A 19,343-nucleotide genomic window follows, 5' to 3' on the forward strand; every position below is an offset into this window, starting at 1 on the left:
GTGATGCAGCAGACCGGCTGTGAAGTCTTCTGTGAAGCTTACTAATCGCTTGTAAGAATTCAACCTGCTAGGTTCCAAAACTATAAAATCTTCTGTCATAAGGAAGTTTCATTGGAAGATCACCATTGCCAAAATCATACGCTCCAAACAAAAATTTATGCTAAAACTGAAAAGAGTAGCGTCTAGCTCCTGTGCGTATAACAAACATTTGGAAAGGAACAATACATTTCATTCTTCCACCTACCTCATGTTGTTAAATGCTGATGAACATAACATAATTAAACAAACTAACAAAGCCTCAACTATTGCCTTGTTGCCTTTTGGTAAGAACTAGTGTTTTTTATATACATAATAATTTGTTATCTGATTTTACATTCAGATTTGAAATGCTAAATTAAAACAATTTTAATAATGATAATAATATTTATATAATTGTTTGCAGACCTATCTTTTTTAATAAATTAATATCCATATATATTTTATTTCCAATTCATTGCTAATTTGTTCTCATTTTCAAAAGAAATATTGTCGCTAGGGATGGAACACAAGCTCAGACTGGAAAGATGTGGAAGGCAATTGGGCACATGCTTTTAAAGGAACTATCTCAGTTTTGAATACTAATAAAAAAAAATTAGTAATGGATATGTTCTTTTATTGTGGGCTTACATGTTACAATATGAGGTCCATTGTTTACATCTATATGGCATATATAGTCTTTTTAATTGTGTGTTTGCCCTCCCCACCCCCACATTGTGCAGTGAAGTTTATGAAATAGATTTAGAATATATTATCTTCATGGTAACACTAAAAACAAAACAGATTTCTATATTTCTAGCTACGTAAATTTTATAGTGAACTTAGTTGCTTTCAGTACCCTTCAATTTAACTGTGGCTTTTTACATTATGTTTCCATCGCTGCCAATTAATTCTTTCAACTTCTTGTTTATTGTATCCTCTGCTTCTTTCTTGTAACTGGCCTGTAAAAGGAAATGTCTTTTTGTACACACAGTTATTGCTGGGAAGTCTTTTTAGAAATAGAGCAGTGTGAGAGAACTAGTGTATGCAACAGCCATACAAACTGAGACTACTGGTGTTAACAGTCAAATATGAGGGGTTTTAAAGAAACGGTAATCTGGTGAACTAAAGCAAAATTTCAGTGCAGATTGGGAGTGACGTGAAAATTGGAAACAATTTGAATAATGATCAAAATCACTCGCTAACAAAAATATCTGTGCTATATACAGGGTAGGTTAATGGCATTGTGCAGAATGTGTAGTAGCCTGTGTTGGCACTTTGCAAGATCTTGTCACCACGACAGAGGAAATCAAGTTGCTGGATGCTCAATGCAACATGGAAGTTCTCAGTACATATGGATCCTCAGATGATACGTCACATCTAAAAAGATAATTTGGATATACTTGCTGTTAAAACAATTGGCTGTGGAGTGAAATAATGCTTAAAACAGAAGTTTATCTCTTTAATCCAGGCTATTGCTTCAGGACATTTAATCCAACCACACAATCTAATTGTTTTGAACACTGTTCACATTGTGAACCTATAATTACAAGAACTCACTATTTCGCTCCAACTTAGTCCCCAGGGTTAAACTGCATCGATGTCAGAAGTGCAGATGAAATTTAATATATTGGTTTTAACAGTTATCATACAGTACTTTTTTTCTTGGCCAGTTTCAGTTGAAAAAATGTGGAATTTGTTGTGGGACATAGTGGAATATTCCCACTTAAGCCCCTATAGTTTTTTGAAGTTCCACTATATGTAGCCTTCGAAATTGTGTCTGTAATGGTGCAGTGTTCCAAGCAGAGAGTAGTCATTGAGTAGTTTGGCAGAAACCCACAGCCTAACAGATATTCATACGTACTTGCAGTAGTCTATGGAGACCTGGCAATGAACAAAATCATGGTGAGTTATGGCAAGGTATCTGTCATCATCGCAGCAGGGTCATGGAAACCTGTTCGATCTCCCGCATGCCAGCTGTTCACATGCAGCTGTGACTCACGTAGTGTTGGAACATGTGGACACACACATTTGCGGTGATCGATGGATCACAAACACATCGCCGTGCAACTGGACATCTGTGTTGTTAGTGCAGACACACTTGTCTGCAGTTGGAGTACTCAAAGGTGTGCCCATTGGATTCCTTTCTGCCTAACAGAAGACAATAAAGAGCAATGAAACTGGAAACAAAATGACAGTTCTTGGAGTGGTGCCACAGCATTTCACATCCAAAGAAAAAGTTCAAAACCACGTCCTCACCGAGTAGAATCATGGCGATGGTCTTCTGTGACTGAAGAGATTATTCTGTATGACGTCCTCCCTTAAGGTGCAAAAATCAACTCTGAGGTATATTGTGCTACCCTCAGGAAACTGAAGAAACAATTTCAGTTTATTGAAGCCACATAAATGCAAATGAACTTTCCTTCTCTATGTCGAGGCAAGGACTCACACAAGTCTGGGCACCCAAGAGGAACTTGCAAAACTTCATTGGACTGTTCTTCCTCATCCACCCTACAGCCCGGACCTCACACCTTCCAACTTGCATCTGTTTGACCCAACTCCATGTGAAGCAGTGTGTGGATGATGGGGAACTTATTGATGCAGTAAGACATTGGCTCTGACATTGACAAGTAGAGTGGTATCATACAGGCAGTTGCATTGAATGGAAATTATGTTGAAAAATAGGTTTTGTAGCCAAAAGAGTGGGGATTAATATAGTGTATTGGAATCTTGATTAAAACCAACCCACTTTAAAAAAAGTGTTGTATTACCTATTGAACTTCTCTTGTAAGTAATTATAGTTCAGGGTATAAGACTAAATTAAAAAAGAAAGTTTTGCCAAATGACTGCAAAAGGCAAAATACCAGGACAGGTCGTAAACAAATCGTAAGCAGTACTAGAATAAAAAATTTAAAAATAAAACAATCTAAAGAGAAATAGTAAACCACATATGATTAAAAACTTCAAATAGTGTTCATCTATAGTATTTTCACTTGCTATCATGAATTCAATTTACATATAAGTTGAGTTGCACCTTGGACATTGAACAGTGTGGAGGTAGTTTGTTCTTCTCCAGTCACAGAGAGTTGAAACTAAGGAGAAATCTTCTCAAATTTCCCTCAGACCTACCAAGACCTGCACCCCTATTGTAAGGAGTCTCCTGATGGCATATAGCTCTCATGATTGAAGAAATTTGGTAGAAGATTTTCAGGCAATGTCATCATATAGGATTGGAGGGCAGGGAAAAACAACTTTTATTCCATCAGTAAGTGTATTATCTATTAGGGTAATGTCTGGGCCAAAGAAAATGTAGAAATGTTCTTAGGAGGGTAGTATGCAGATAGGTGTAAAGTTTCCTGCACAAGCCAGCATGGAGAGCAGCAACTCTTGAAAAAGAATAGAAACCATAGCACACATACTGGATTTCTTAGTTGGATGACTAAAGCAGTAGAATCAACAGTTGTCAGTTGACATTTATACCCTAGAAAATCCAATTACAGCTTGACCAGTGGCGGCTCACGTATAGGCACTGTGGAACTGCAGCACCCCCTATTTCCACATTATATTATTGTTAACATTTAATATAATGGGCCTTTTACTTTAATTCTTTAGTCCCGGAACATGGTGTTTGGCTGTTGTGTGCATGCACACACAGAGAACTGCACTGGAGGCTGGAAGGGAGAGGGAGTACTGTCACTTCCACAGTTCTTCTTGGTGTTGTCTTTTTTTTTTTTTTTTTTTTTTTTTTTCCTCTCTGCATATGTTGGCTCAACCGTGTCCTATGCTCGTGAATGATAGATATAAAATGTGGAATTAGATTACTATCTTGCTTCCAGCTATTCTAGTTTAATCTTTCTTTTGTTCTTTTACTTTACAGAAAACCTTAACTATGGTCATTCATACCCAAGAAATACTTTCTGTGACTAAGTGAACTTCAACAGCTTATGTTTACTCAACTGTCTGTATGAGAAAGTTACAGCTAAATATAAACAAAATGAAAGATAAAACTGAAAAGGATAAGAAGTCAAAGAAGCTTGTTGATTATGTAATTTCACTGTCACTTTTAGGAACCATTAGTACTAAGGAGAAAATTAGTGAGGCCTACAGACTCTCAATCAGTGAGAGTAATATAAAGGTTAAAAAGAACTGTGAAATTTTGCCAAAATAATAGACTGCAATATTTTATGGAAACTTTGTAACTCCCGTAAGTGGACATGATAAAAATGATGAATCAGTAAATCTAGGGATATTTAAAGGATTAGTAATGTTTATGTCTGAATTAGATTTAGATTTGAAGAATGATTTAGAATCCAGCATAGTCTTCAAGTGTTTTTAAGACAATTCAGAATGAGATATGTGGCCGTCCTCTGCAAAGAAGGTAAGGATGAAATTAGAAAGGCTTCCTTTGTAGATCTCATGGCTGATGACACAACAGACGTTTCAGAACCTAATTAAATGGTTCCTGGTGTTTGGTATGTATTGAATGGAGAAATATTTAAGTGTTTTGGGGGATTCTTTATTCTAGAAAATCAAACTGCAGATGGCAAATCAAAACTTATTTCAGAATAATAGGACATAATCCTTCAAGAAAATGGACAAAAACCGATAGCTCCGATATTTACTGATGATGCAAATGTCGGGAAAGCTGTAGTTCAAGCAAGAAACAATGCAGTTTGTAGTAATGCACATTTCAGTCACTGCTATGGACATCGACTTAGTTTAACAATGAGAAATGAAGCAATTACACACATCAAAAAAGTTTTGCATACCCCGATTCCCAGAACTCTTGAATATAGATGTTGACTGTGGATATCATATTACAGACACAGTCCCTTTGACTGTTCAGAGATGTCACTAAACCCACCCAAATATGTAAACAACCATGCATGAGCGGCGCCTATTAGATGTAGGGGCTCCGACAGCCAATCAGTTCCAGTCATTCCACCAGAAAGAAGGTACATGGCTCGTGTTATCTGTAGTTCAACCATGCCTAGATGGTCAACACTGCGGTTCGATCGCGTCCGCATTGTTACTTTGTGCCAGGAAGGGTTCTAACAAGGGAAGTGTCCAGGCATCTCGGTGTGAACCAAAGCGATGTTGTTCGCACATGGTGGAGATACAGAGAGACAGGAACTGTCGATGACAAGCCTCGCTCAGGCCGCCCAGGGGCTACTACTGCTGTGGGTGACCACTACCTATGATTAGGGCTCGGAGGAACCCTGACAGCAACGCCACCATGTTGAATAATGCTTTTCGTGCAGCTACAGGACGTCGTGTTATGACTCAGACTGTGTGCAATAGGCTGCATGATGCGCAACTTCACTCCTGATGTCCATGGCGAGGTCCATCTTTGCAACCACGACACCATGCAGTATGGTGCAGATGGGCCCAACAACATACCGAATGGGCCCCTCAGGATTGCCATCACGTTCTCTTCACCGTTGAGTGTCGTATATGCCTTCAACCAGACAGTTGTCTGAGACATGTTTGGAGGCAACCCGGTCAGGCTGAACGCCTTACACACACTGTTCAGCACGTGCAGCAAGGTGGAAGTTCCCTGCCATTTTGGGGTGGCATTATGTGGGGCCGAAATACGCCGCTGGTGGTCATGGAAGGTGCCGTAACGGCTGCACAACACATGAATGCCATCCTCTGACCGATAGTGCAACCATATTGGCAGCATATTGGTGAGGCATTTGTCTTCATGGACGACAATTCGCTCCCCCATCGTGCATGTCTTGTGACATGACTTTCTTCAGTATAATGACATTACTCGACTAGAGTGGCCAGCTTGTTCTCCAGACATGAACCTTATTGAACATGCCTGGGATGGATTGAAAAGGGCTGTTTATGGACAACGTGACCCACCAGCCACTCTGAGGGATCATCACCATTGAGGAGTGGGACAATCTGAACCAAGAGTGCCCTAATGAACTTGTGGACAGTATGCCACTACAAAAACAGGCATGTATCAATGCAAGAGGATGTGCTACTGGGTAATAGAGATACCGGTGTGTACAGCAATGTGGACCACCAACTATGAAGGTCTTGCTGTATGGTGGTACAACATGCAATGTGTGGTTTTCATGAGCAATAAAAATGGTGGAAATGGTGTTTATGTTGATCTATATTCCAGTTTTCTGTACTGGTTTCGGAGCTCTCAGAACTGAAGTGATGCAAAACTTTTTTCTCTGACATTTGGACTATTCCAATATTCTTCTCAAGTAAAACCCGAACGTGTGTTCATTCTTGAAAAGCAAATTGACATTGACAGTTCACATTCGTCTACTACAAGGTGGTACTTCAACATATGGACCTCAAAGCTCATTAAAAATTCCAACTAAAAAAAAAAACGTGAAATTTGGTGAACGCAAACCACTGCAGAAGCAACAGGAATTTTAAAATATGTGAATGATGATACTTTCAAGTTTTTATTTAACTTTTTCGTAAAATTATGTCTCATTTTGAAATAATGCTGTCTTGAGATATTACTAAGTTTATCGTTAATGAATATGTAACAGTATTCAAAACTACTACATTACAATTAAGAAACTCAAAGTACTGTGAGAATCCTTCAGAGACAGTCATGGTACAAGCTACGGAATTGTGTGAGTATACATCTGTTAGTATACTGGACAGGTATTCTTGCAAAAAACGCTTAGCAGCTGCTAAATTGTTTTACAAGAAGTGCTTTGCTAGTTCTAAGAATGAACATCCTACACAAGAGACAGTTCTGTCCACTGAAGCATGTCCCATACTTAACAAAGAAAAACCAGAAATGGAACTAGTGATTATATTATAGGTCTGATGTGCATGAACATTACATGTTCACTGAGCTGCTGAACTTTATCTTTGAAAAAAATCTCGACAACAATTTTAGTGAAATTATGAGACTGATAAAGATCCTCTTGAAAATTCCCATAACTACATCAGAAGTAGAATGTCGCTTGTCAACACTGGAAAAAAAAAAAAAGCTTTAGTTTTGGAAAGGCTAAATGCACTTGAAGTTCTTTCTATGGAGAGAAATTTCCTAAGATGTCATCCAGAGATCAAAGATGGAATAACAACAATATTATGAAAAGGATGCATTGCTACTCACCATACAGAGGAGATGAGTCACAGACAGGTGCAACAAAAAGACCGTTAATGTGATATTCTAAAGTAGACAAGAAAACACACACATGATCACTGTTTCTAACCACTGAGGCCAGACTGCAAGCAACTGTGCATAAGGGGAGAAGCAGTCTGGGTGGCGGGACTACAGAGGGGGCAGGGGCTGGGGCAGAGAGGGGGAGGGATAGCATTATAGGGGTGGGTGACATTAAAGTGCTGTTTGTGGTAGCATACGGTGATTTGCATGGGGGGGGGGGGAGGGTAGATGCAGTTGTGATGTTGGGGGGGGGGGGGGGGGAGTGGAATAGGAGAGAAGTAGAGGAGGACACTAGAGAGAGAGTAGTGTGGGTGCAGTGTTCAAATAGAAAGCTGTATAGTGCTGGAGTGAAGGTGGGAAAGGGTATAAGTGGGTGAAGGACAGGGATTGGAACTAGTGAAGGTTCAGGACATGGGAATGTGTTCCCACGTACACAATTTGGGAAAGCTTGTGTTGGTAGGAAGTATCCAGATGGCATTTTCAGTAACTGGGTGGTCGAGCTGTGTCTTGGCCACGGTTTGCAAGTGGTCATTCATGTGGATATATAGCTTGTTGGTCATCATGTCCTTACAGAATGCACCACTATGTGGCGTAGGTAGTAGATCACATGACTGCTTTCACAGGCACCCCTACCTTTCCTGGGATAGGTGACACTTTAACCAAACTGGAGCATATGATGGTGGGAGGATGTATGGGACTGGTCTTGCATTTAGGTCTATTACAGGTATATGAGCCATGAGGCAAGGGGTTGGGAGTATGGGTGGATTAGGAATGCTCAGGTATATTCCGTAGATTCAGTGGGTGGCTGAATAACTCTGTGGGAGTGGTAGGAAGGATAGTGGGTAGAATATTCTTCATTTCAGGGCATAACAAGGGGGAGTTGAAACCATGGTAGAGAATGTGATGCAGCTGGTCCAGTCCTCAGTGACACTGAGTCATGATGGGAGTGATCCTTTGTGGCCAGACAGTGGTTATGGGGAAGGTGGTAGGTGGCTGCAGAGACAAAGCATGGGAGATCCACCCATAACAAACTTAACAGCCATCAGCAATACTGCCACTTCGACAGCTACCATCCGTTCCATACCAACTACTCTCTTCCATACAGCCTAGCTACCCATGGCATTTGCATCTGTCTTGATGATGATGATTGATGATTGGTTTGTGGGGTGCTCAACTGCGCAGTCATCAGCCCCTGTACAAATTCTAAATCTGTACACAGTCCAAACTAGCCACTTTAACGAATGATGATGGAATGATGAGGACAACACAAACACCCAGTCCCCGGCACCTGTAGTGATGAGCAGTCCCCCTCCCAAAATACTAAGCTTCTCACTGAGGCTTTCACAGATCGAAATTACCTTCCCAACATTGTACAGAAAGATTTCTCCCATGCCTTATCTCCCACACTCCCACCGTCTGGCCACAAAGGAGCCCTCCCCTTGTGACTCAGTACCACCCAGGACTTGAGTGACCAAATGACAATCTCGACAAGCATTTCAAGTAGCTCTTGTTGTGCCCTGAAATGAGGAATATCCTACCCACTATTCTTTTCACCGTTCCTACAGTGGTATGCAGACATCCACCCAACCTACACAATATCCTTGTCCAGCCCTACTCCAACACTGCTCCCAACCCCTTGTCTCGTGGCTCATATCTCAACAGTAGACCTAGGTGCAAGACGGGTCCCATACATCCTCCCACCACCACCACCTACTCTAGCCCAGTCACAGGAATCACCTATTCCATGAAAGGCAGGGTTACCCATGAAAGCAGTCATGTGATCTACAGATTAAGTTGCAACCACAGTGCTGCTATATACATGGGCATGACAACTGGCAACATGAATGGCCACCTAAAAACTGTGCCCAAGAGAAAGTTGGACGATCCAGTTGCTGAAAATGCTGCCCAGTACAATATGCTTCACTCCAATGACTGCTTCACAGCCTCTGCTACCGATTCTTTCTCCCAACACAAGCTTTTCTGAATTGCACAGGTGGGACATTCCCTGCAGTATATTCTGTGTTCCTGTAAACTGCCTGTCCTGCTAGTCCCTGTCCTTCACCCCTTCCTGCTCTGATTCCAGCACTTTATGGCCTTCTATTCCAACAATGCACTGACCAGTTTCTTTTTTCCCGTCCTTGATGTCTCTCCTTTTCTCCTCCCACTCCCACCTCCCCAACCTCCTGAATGCACCTAGCAGCCCATCCCTGTCCCAGCCACATCCCTGCATGCTACCACAAACAGCACTACACACTCCCCCAACCCTACCCTGCTATCCACCCTCACCGGCACAGCCTCCTTCTTACCCCCACCACACAGATTGCTTTTTCCATTAGTTGCAGTTGCTTGCAGTCCAGCCTCGGTGGCCAGAGACAGTGATTTTGTGTGAGTGTGTGTGTGTGTGTGTGTGTGTGTGTGTGGATGCGCGCAAGCTTTGTGCTTGCATGAATGTGTGTATGTTTTCTAATTTATAAGAAGAGCTTTTAGCCGAAAGCTCACATGTATAACAGTCTTTTTGTCATAACTGTCTATGACTCAGCAAGACTATACGAGGTGCGGCTAGAAAAAAACCGGACTGATGCTGGAAAAAACATTTATTTACAATTATTTACAATTTCATGTTATCTCCATCAATGTACTCTCCTCCTCAGTCTCTACACTGCTCCATACGAATTTTCCACTGTTCATAGCAATGCTGCAGATCATTTTCGGTAAGTCCATACATTACTTCCGTCGCTTTTTCTTTTACTGCTTCAACAGTCTCAAATCTAGTTCCTTTCAAAGCTGAATTGACTTTAGGGAAAAGAAAAAAGTCACAGGGGACCAAATCAGGTGAGTAGGGTTGATGATCTAAGATGGGAATGTTGTGTTTTGCCAAAAACGTCTTCACTGACAACGCATTGTGAGCTGGGGCATTGTCTTGGTGAAGGATCCATGACTTTTTTTCTCCACAAATCGTTCCGTTTTCTCTGTACTCGCTCACGTAGGGTAGCCAGGGCGCTAATGTAGTAATGCTGATTCACTGTTTGTCCCTCTGGTACCCAATCAATGTGCACAATCCTTTTGATGTCAAAAAAAAACAATCATCATTGCCTTGAATTTCGATTTTGACATTCGTGCTTTTTTTTGGCGTGGAGAACCAGGAGTTTTCCAATGCATCGATTGGCGTTTAGTTTCGGGATCGTAAGTAAAAAACCACGATTCATCGCAAGTAATAACATTTTGTAAGAAGGTGGGATCACTTTCAATGTTTTCCAGGATGTCGGAACAAATCATTCTTCGGCGTTCTTTCTGTTCAATTGTGAGACACTTTGGAACCATTTTTGAACACACTTTGTTCATGTTGAAACTTTCATGAAAAATCTGCCTAACACTTTCCTTGTCAACTCCTGTTAACTCAGACACTGCTCTGATTGTTAAACGGCGATCTTGTCGAACAAGCTTACCGATTTTTTCAACGTTTGCATCAGTTTTTGCTGACAATGGTCTGCCAGTGCGAGTGTCATCACTGGTGTCTTCGCGGCCATCTTTAAATCGTTTAAACCACTCAAACACTTGTGTTCGCGATAAACAATCATCGCCGTACACTTGTTGTAACATTACAAACGTTTCACTGGCAGATTTTCCTAGTTCGAAACAAAATTTGATGTTAACACGCTGTTCTTTCTGTACACTCAACATTTTCCGACGCACAGACAAAACGTCAACTACTTAAAACAGACGCCACGGGCAGACTGAGTGCAGGAGGCAGATGAAACTCGAGCAGTAGGCGGAGCGAGAGTCACGTGACAGGCCACGCGATTTTCAGCCTTATTGCATTCGTTTTATTGTTTCACCAGTACTAGTCTGGTTTTTTTCTAGCCACACCTCGTATGGTGAGTAGCGATTTATCCTTTCTAATGGTATTGTAGAGATCAAGGAGAAAATTATTGATCTTTTTGTGCAAATTATAACAAGAAGAATTTATATCGTTTTTAAATGGACAGATGTAGCTCCAACTGTTAACAACTTAGGTTAAAGTAAGTAAAAAATATTTTACTTCATTGTTTTAGGGTTGTGTCAAGTTTCTGAACACTTTTTTATATCTGTTTTTTTTCTTCCTTTTTACACAGTTTTGAAACAAAGGCTAAAAATTTTCTGGTGCAGCACCCTCACTGATTTTAACCACAAGCCACCACTGAGCATGGCCAAATGAAATGACCAAGATGATGTTAACTTCTTATGGAGCTATATTATATTAAAGATTAAAATACTAGTGATCAATTGATAAAGCATTTGCAACAAAGTTTCCAAGTGTGTAACAGTCCTAAAATGCAGTGGAGTTCATATAACAATAGGTACAGGAAGATGGCTAACCACAGAATTGACAGCGGTGAGATTTCTTCTGTAAATCTAAGATTATACTGAAAGGATACACTAATGGGGACTGGAGGTAGTGTATTCATCACAGGTTGACAAGAAACAGAAATCCACTAAGACTGAAATAGAGCTGCACTCGAGATTGAGCAAGATTCATTGTCAAGGGCTCTTTCTATTGACCATCAGACTCACCCCCATACATAACCGGCAAATTTAGAGAAATCTTAACTTCTCATACCATGCTAAATACACTCTGCCATGCAGTTCACAGTGGTTTGCACAGTATGTACAAGGTCTAGTCAAAAAATTCTCGAACATTAGTAATTTTGCGCAAAGGGTGTATTGGAGTGAAACACAGTTGGCACCCCTCCTCACGCCTGTGTTGGATGTGTAACTGCCAGAACCTTCTTCGTTGTATTTCTGTTAGTTATTGTTCAGTGCTGTACTGAACAGAACATTGTATGACACAGTTTGCGAATTTTGAGATGGCGGAGTTAGAGGAGCAAAGCGTCCGTATTAAATTTTGCATGAAACCCAAGAAAACCTTTACATGGACAAACCAAATGGTGCAGGGAGCCTATGGTGAGTGCTTAAGCCATATTCAGTGTTACAAATGGTTCACATGGTTTAGAAATGACCGGACAGAAGTTAAAGATGACCCCATTCAGGACGCCCTTTGACGTCTACCAATGATGCTCATGTCAGGAATGTCAAACATTGTACATGCCAAATGAAGACTGACTGCCAAGAGATTGCAGAAGAATGTAACATATCAGTTGGATCATGTCATGAAATCCTGACACAGCATCTTGGACTGTATCATGTTGCCACCAAGTTCATCCCACAGCTCAGGAGTCAAGACCAGAAAGACCTTCGCCTCACAATCAGTGAAGAGCTTTTGGATCGCACAAATGAAAACGAGTTGTTCCTTCAGAGAATCATAAGTGGTGATGAGACGTGGGTTTACAGTTATGATTAGACCAAGGTTCAAGCTTCACAATGGGTTGGAAAGGTTCTCCAAGACTAAAAAAAGGTAGTCAGGTCAGATCAAATGTCAAAGCCATGATGATAGTTTTCTTTGACTTTGAAGGATTGGTTCACCATGAATTTATGCCACAGGGATAATCTGTTAACTGCTGATGCTATTGGGACATGTTGCGACGCCTGCGAGAAAATGTAAGAAGGAAAGAGCCTGAGATGTGGAGAGACACTTTATGGCTCTTGCATCACGTCAATCCACTTGCACATTCTACATCTACATCTACATCTACATCTACATCCATACTCCGCAAGCCACCTGACGGTGTGTGGCGGAGGGTACCTTGAGTACCTCTATCGGTTCTCCCTTCTATTCCATTCTCGTATTGTTCATGGAAAGAAGGATTGTCGGTATGCCTCTGTGTGGGCTCTAATCTCTCTGATTTTATCCTCATGGTCTCTTCGCGAGATATACGTAGGAGGGAGCAATATACTGCTTGACTCTTCGGTGAAGGTATGTTCTCGAAACTTTGACAAAAGCCCGTACCGAGCTACTGAGCGTCTCTCCTGCAGAGTCTTCCACTGGAGTTTATCCATCATCTCCGTAACGCTTTCGCGATTACTAAATGATCCTGTAACGAAGCGCGCTGCTCTCCGTTGGATCTTCTCTATCTCTTCTATCAACCCTATCTGGTACGGATCCCACACTGCTGAACAGTATTCAAGCAGTGGGCGAACAAGCGTACTGTAACCTACTTCCTTTGTTTTCGGATTGCATTTCCTTAGGATTCTTCCAATGAATCTCAGTCTGGCATCTGCTTTACCGACGATCAACATTATATGATCATTCCATTTTAAATCACTCCTAATGTGTACTCCCAGATAATTTATGGTATTAACTGCTTCCAGTTGCTGACCTGCTATTTTGTAGCTAAATGATAAAGGATCTATCTTTCTGTGTATTCGCAGCACATTACACTTGTCTACATTGAGATTCAATTGCCATTTCCTGCACCATGCGTCAATTCGCTGCAGATCCTCCTGCATTTCAGTACAGTTTTCCATTGTTACAACCTCTCGATACACCACAGCATCATCCGCAAAAAGCCTCAGTGAACTTCCGATGTCATCCACAAGGTCATTTATGTATATTGTGAATAGCAACGGTCCTATGACACTCCCCTGCGGCACACCTGAAATCACTCTTACTTCGGAAGACTTCTCTCCATTGAGAATGACATGCTGCGTCCTGTTATCTAGGAACTCCTCAATCCAATCACACAATTGGTCTGATAGTCCATATGCTCTTACTTTGTTCTTTAAACGACTGTGGGGAACTGTATCGAACGCCTTGCAGAAGTTAAGAAACACGGCATCTATCTGTGAACCCGTATCTATGGCCCTCTGAGTCTCGTGGACGAATAGCGCGAGCTGGGTTTCACATGACCGTCTTTTTCGAAACCCATGCTGATTCCTACAGAGTAGATTTCTAGTCTCCAGAAAAATCCTTATACTCGAACACAATACGTGTTCCAAAATTCTACAACTGATCGACGTTAGAGATATAGGTCTATAGTTCTGCACATCTGCTCGACGTCCCTTCTTGAAAACGGGGATGACCTGTGCCCTTTTCCAATCCTTTGGAACGCTACGCTCTTCTAGAGACCTACGGTACACCGCTGCAAGAAGGGGGGCAAGTTCCTTCGCGTACTCTGTGTAAAATTGAACTGGTATCCCATCAGGTCCAGAGGCCTTTCCTCTTTTGAGCGATTTTAATTGTTTCTCTATCCCTCTGTCGTCTATTTTGATATCTACCATTTTGTCATCTGTGCGACAATCTAGAGAAGGAACTACAGTGCAATCTTCCTCTGTGAAACAACTTTGGAAAAAGACATTTAGTATTTCGGCCTTTAGTCTGTCATCCTCTGTTTCAGTACCATTTTGGTCACAGAGTGTCTGGACATTTTGTTTTGATCCACCTACCGCTTTGACATAAGACCAAAATTTCTTAGGAATTTCTGCCAAGTCAGTACATAGAACTTTACTTTCGAATTCATTGAACGCCTCTCGCATAGCCCTCCTCACACTACATTTCGCTTCGCGTAATTTTTGTTTGTCTGCAAGGATTTGGCTATGTTTATGTTTGCTGTGAATTTCCCTTTGCTTCCGCAGCAGTTTTCTAACTCGGTTGTTGTACCACGGTGGCTCTTTTCCATCTCTTACGATCTTGCTTGGCACATACTCATCTAACGCATTATGTACGACGGTTTTGAACTTTGTCCACTGATCCTCAACACTATCTGTACTTGAGACAAAACTTTTGTGTTGAGCCAACAGGTACTCTGAAATCTGCTTTTTGTCACTTTTTCTAAACAGAAAAATCTTCCTACCCTTTTTAATATTCCTATTTACGGCTGAAATCATCGATGCCATAACTGCTTTAGATCGCTGATTCCCTGTTCTGCGTTAACTTTTTCAAATAGTTCGGGTCTGTTTGTCACCAGAAGGTCTAATATGTTATCGCCACGATTCGGTTCTCTGTTTAACTGCTCAAGGTAGTTTTCAGATAAAGCACTTAAAAAAATTTCACTGGATTCTTTGTCCCTGCCACACGTTATGAACTTTTGAGTCTCCAAGTCTATATCCGGCAAATCAAAATCTCCACCCAGAACTATAACATGGTGGGGAAATCTACTCGAAATATTTTCCAAATTATCCTTCAGGTGCTCAGCCACAACAGCTGCTGAGCCAGGGGGCCTATAGAGACATCCAATTACCATGTCTGAGCCTGCTTTAACCGTGACCTTCACCCAAATCATTTCACATTTCGGATCTCCGTCAATTTCCTTCGATACTATTGCACTTCTTATCGCTATAAACACGCCTCCCCCTTCACTGTCCAGCCTGTCTCTGCAGTATACATTCCAATCTGAGTTTAGGATTTCTTTACTATTTACATCTGGTTTCAGCCAACTTTCTGTCCCTAGTACTATATGGGCGTTGTGACCAATGTTTGTGTGAGACTGTTACTCAAAAAACAAAATCACTGCGCTGGCTTATCCTCTATACTCTCCAGACCTGGCCCCTATGGACCATTTTTTTTATTTCCAAAGGACAAAGATATGCAACAGTAGACGAGGTTAAAGAAAATTTGCAGACGGTGCTTCGTGCAATCCAGCAATAGGTGTATCGAGACTGCTTCCGGAATTGAAAACGGCATTAGGAACATTGATCAGTTGTGGAGGAGAGAACAGGCCTCATGTGTAGATGTAGAATAGCTTGCTAGTCACTTGCTGTTTCTTTTTGAATTGGCACCATTCTGTACCTTTTAACAATAACTGCTTTAATCTTTTTTAGCAACATCATTTTACTGAAACTAAATATCGGTTATTATAGAAATAAATACTTCTTTTATTTTTTAGAGTAAGGTGTTTTCTTAATGTTTTCAATACCTTACAGTAATTTGCCCCCCCCCCTCTCCCCCCCCCCATGAACCATGGGCCTTGCCGTTGGTGGGGAGGCTTGCGTGCCTCAGTGATACAGATGGCCATACCGTAGGTGCAACCACAACGGAGGGGTACCTGTTGAGAGGCCAAACAAACGTGTGGTTCCTGAAGAGGGGCAGTAGCCTTTTCAGTAGTTGCAGGGGCAACAGTCTGGATGATTGACTGATCTGGCCTTGTAACACTAACCATAACGGCCTTGCTGTGCAGGTACTGTGAACGGCTGAAAGCAAGGGGAAACTACAGCCGTAATTTTTCCCAAGGGCATGCAGCTTTACTGTATGGTTAAATGATGATTGCGTCCCCTTGGGTAAAATATTCCCGAGATAAAATAGTCCCCCAGTCGGATCTCCGGGCGGGGACTACTCAAGAGGACGTCATTATCAGGAGGAAGAAAACTGGCGTTCTACGGATTGGAGCGTGGAATGTCAGATCCCTTAATCGGGCAGGTAGGTTAGAAAATTTAAAAAGGGAAATGGATAGGTTAAAGTTAGATATAGTGGGAATTAGTGAAGTTCGGTGGCAGGAAGAACAAGACATTTGGTCAGGTGAATACAGGGTTATAAATACAAAATCAAATAGGGGTAATGCAGGAGTAGGTTTAATAATGAATAAAAAAATTGGAGTGCGGGTAAGCTACTACAAACAGCATAGTGAACACATTATTGTGGCCAAGATAGACACAAAGCCCATGCCTACTACAGTAGTACAAGTTTATATGCCATCTAGCTCTGCAGATGATGAAGAAATTGATGAAATGTATGATGAGATAAAAGAAATTATTCAGGTAGTGAAGGGAGACGAAAATTTAATAATCACGGGTGACTGGAATTCGATAGTAGGAAAAGGAAGAGAAGATAGTAGGTGAATATGGAATGGGGGCAAGGAATGAAAGAGGAAGCCGCCTGGTAGAATTTTGCACAGAGCATAACTTAATCATAGTTAACACTTGGTTCAAGAATCATAAAAGAAGGTTGTATACATGGAAGAATCCTGGAGATACTAAAAGGTATCAGATAGATTGTATAATTGTAAGACAGAGATTTAGGAACCAGGTTTTAAATAGTAAGATATTTCCAGGGGCAGATGTGGACTCTGACCACAATCTGTTGGTTATGAACTGTAGATTAAAACTGAAGAAACTGCAAAAAGGTGGGAATTTAAGGAGATGGGACCTGGATAAACTGACTAAGCCAGAGGTAGTACAGAGTTTTAGGGAGAGCATAAGGGAACAATTGACAGGAATGGGGGAAACAATTACAGTAGAAGAAGAATGGGTAGCTTTGAGGAATGAAATAGTGAAGGCAGCAGAGGATCAAGTAGGTAAAAAGACGAGGGCTAGTAGAAATCCTTGGGTAACAGAAGAAATATTGAATTTAATTGATGAAAGGAGAAAATATAAAAATGCAGTAAGTGAAGCAGGCAAAAAGGAATACAAACGTCTCAAAAATGAGATCGACAGGAAGTGCAAAATGGCTAAGCAGGGATGGCTAGAGGACAAATGTAAGGATGTAGAGGGGTAAGATAGATACTGCCTACAGGAAAATTGAAGTGACTTTTGGAGAAAAGAGAACCACTTGCATGAATATCGAGAGCTCAGATGGAAACCCAGTTTTAAGCAAAGAAGGGAAAGCAGAAAGGTGGAAGGAGTATATAGCGGGTCTATACAAGGGCGATGTACTTGAGGACAATATTATGGAAATGGAAGTGGATGTAGATGAAGATGAAATGGGAGATAAGATACTGTGTGAAGAGTTTGACAGAGCACTGAAAGACCTGAGTCGAAACAAGGTCCCGGGAGTAGACAACATTCCATTAGAACTACTGACGGCCTTGGGAGAGCCAGTCCTGACAAAACTCTACCATCTGGTGAGCAAGATGTATGAGATGGGCGAAATACCCTCAGACTTCAAGAAGAATATAATAATTCCAATCCCAAAGAAAGCAGGTGTTGACAGATGTGAAAATTACCGAACTATCAGTTTAATAAGTCACAGCTGCAAAATACTAACACAAATTCTTTACAGACGAATGGAAAAACTGGTAGAAATTTACCTCGGGGAAGATCAGTTGGATTCCGTAGAAATGTTGGAACACGTGAGGCAATACTAACCTTACGACTTATCTTAGAAAAAAGATTAAGGAAAGGCATTTGTAGACTTAGAGAAAGCTTTTGACAATGTTGACTGGAATACTCTCTTTCAAATTCTAAAGGAGGCAGGGGTAAAATACAGGGAGCGAAAGACTATTTACAATTTGTACAGAAACCAGATGGCAGTTATAAGAGTCGAGGGGCATGAAGGGGAAGCAGTGGTTGGGAAGGGAGTGAGATAGGGTTGTAGCCTCTCCCCGATGTTATTCAATCTGTATGTTGAGCTAGCAGTAAAGGAAACAAAAGAAAAATTTGGAGTAGGAATTAAAATCCATGGAGAAGAAATAAAAACTTTGAGGTTCGCCGATGACATTGTAATTCTGTCAGAGACAGCAAAGGACTTGGAAGAGCAGTTGAATGGAATGGACAATGTCTTGAATGGAGGATATAAGATGAACATCAACAAAAGCAAGACAAGGATAGTGGAATGTAGTCAAATTAAATCGGGTGATGCTAGGGAATTAGATTAGGAAATGAGACACTTAAAGTGGTAGATGAGTTTTGCTATTTGGGGAGCAAAAGAACTGATGGTGGTTGAAGTAGAGAGGATATAAAATGTAGACTGGCAATGGCAAGGAAAGCGTTTCTGAGGAAGAGAAATTTGTTAACATAGAGTATAGATTTAAGTGTCAGGAAGTCATTTCTGAAAGTATTTGTATGGAGTGTAGCTATAAATGGAAGTGAAACATGGACGATAAATAGTTTGGACAAGAAGAGAATAGAAGCTTTCGAAATGTGGTGCTGCAGAAGAATGCTGAAGATTAGATGGGTAGATCACATAACTAATGAGGAGGTATGGAATAGAATTGGGGAGAAGAGGAGTTAGTGGCACAACTTGACAAGAAGAAGGGACCGGTTGGTAGAACATGTTCTGAGGCATCAAGGGATCACATATTTGTCATTGGAGGGCAGCGGGGAAGGTAAAAATCGTAGAGGAAGACCAAGAGATGAATAAACGAAGCAGATTCAGAAGGATGTAGGTTGCAGTAAGTACTGGGAGATGAAGAAGCTTGCACAGGATAGAGTAGCATGGGGAGCTGCATCAAACTAGTCTCAGGACTGAAGACAACAACAACAACAACAACAACAACAACAACAGTAGTTTGCCATCTAATGTTATTCTTGTTGTATGTTCTGACTTTCTTTTTTATAATCAGCTTCAGACAACAGATGTATCTAGTTCCAT

The 19,343-nt window shown here is 41.2% G+C and overlaps 1 protein-coding gene across 1 annotated transcript in view; it reads right to left on the reverse strand.

The window, feature by feature from the left end:
* Nucleotides 1-561: 561 nt before the first annotated feature.
* LOC126483786 (uncharacterized) overlaps nt 562-19,343 on the reverse strand; it is a 136,195-nt gene continuing 117,413 nt past the window's right edge. Inside the window, exon 10 of the mRNA XM_050106946.1 lies at nt 562-977. Within this exon, the coding sequence (XP_049962903.1) occupies nt 897-977 (81 nt within the window). The 3' untranslated portion in view covers nt 562-896. The remainder of the gene's footprint in view (nt 978-19,343) is intronic.

The sequence above is a fragment of the Schistocerca serialis genome, chromosome 6, assembly GCF_023864345.2.
Source record: "Schistocerca serialis cubense isolate TAMUIC-IGC-003099 chromosome 6, iqSchSeri2.2, whole genome shotgun sequence".
NCBI lineage: Eukaryota > Metazoa > Arthropoda > Insecta > Orthoptera > Acrididae > Schistocerca > Schistocerca serialis.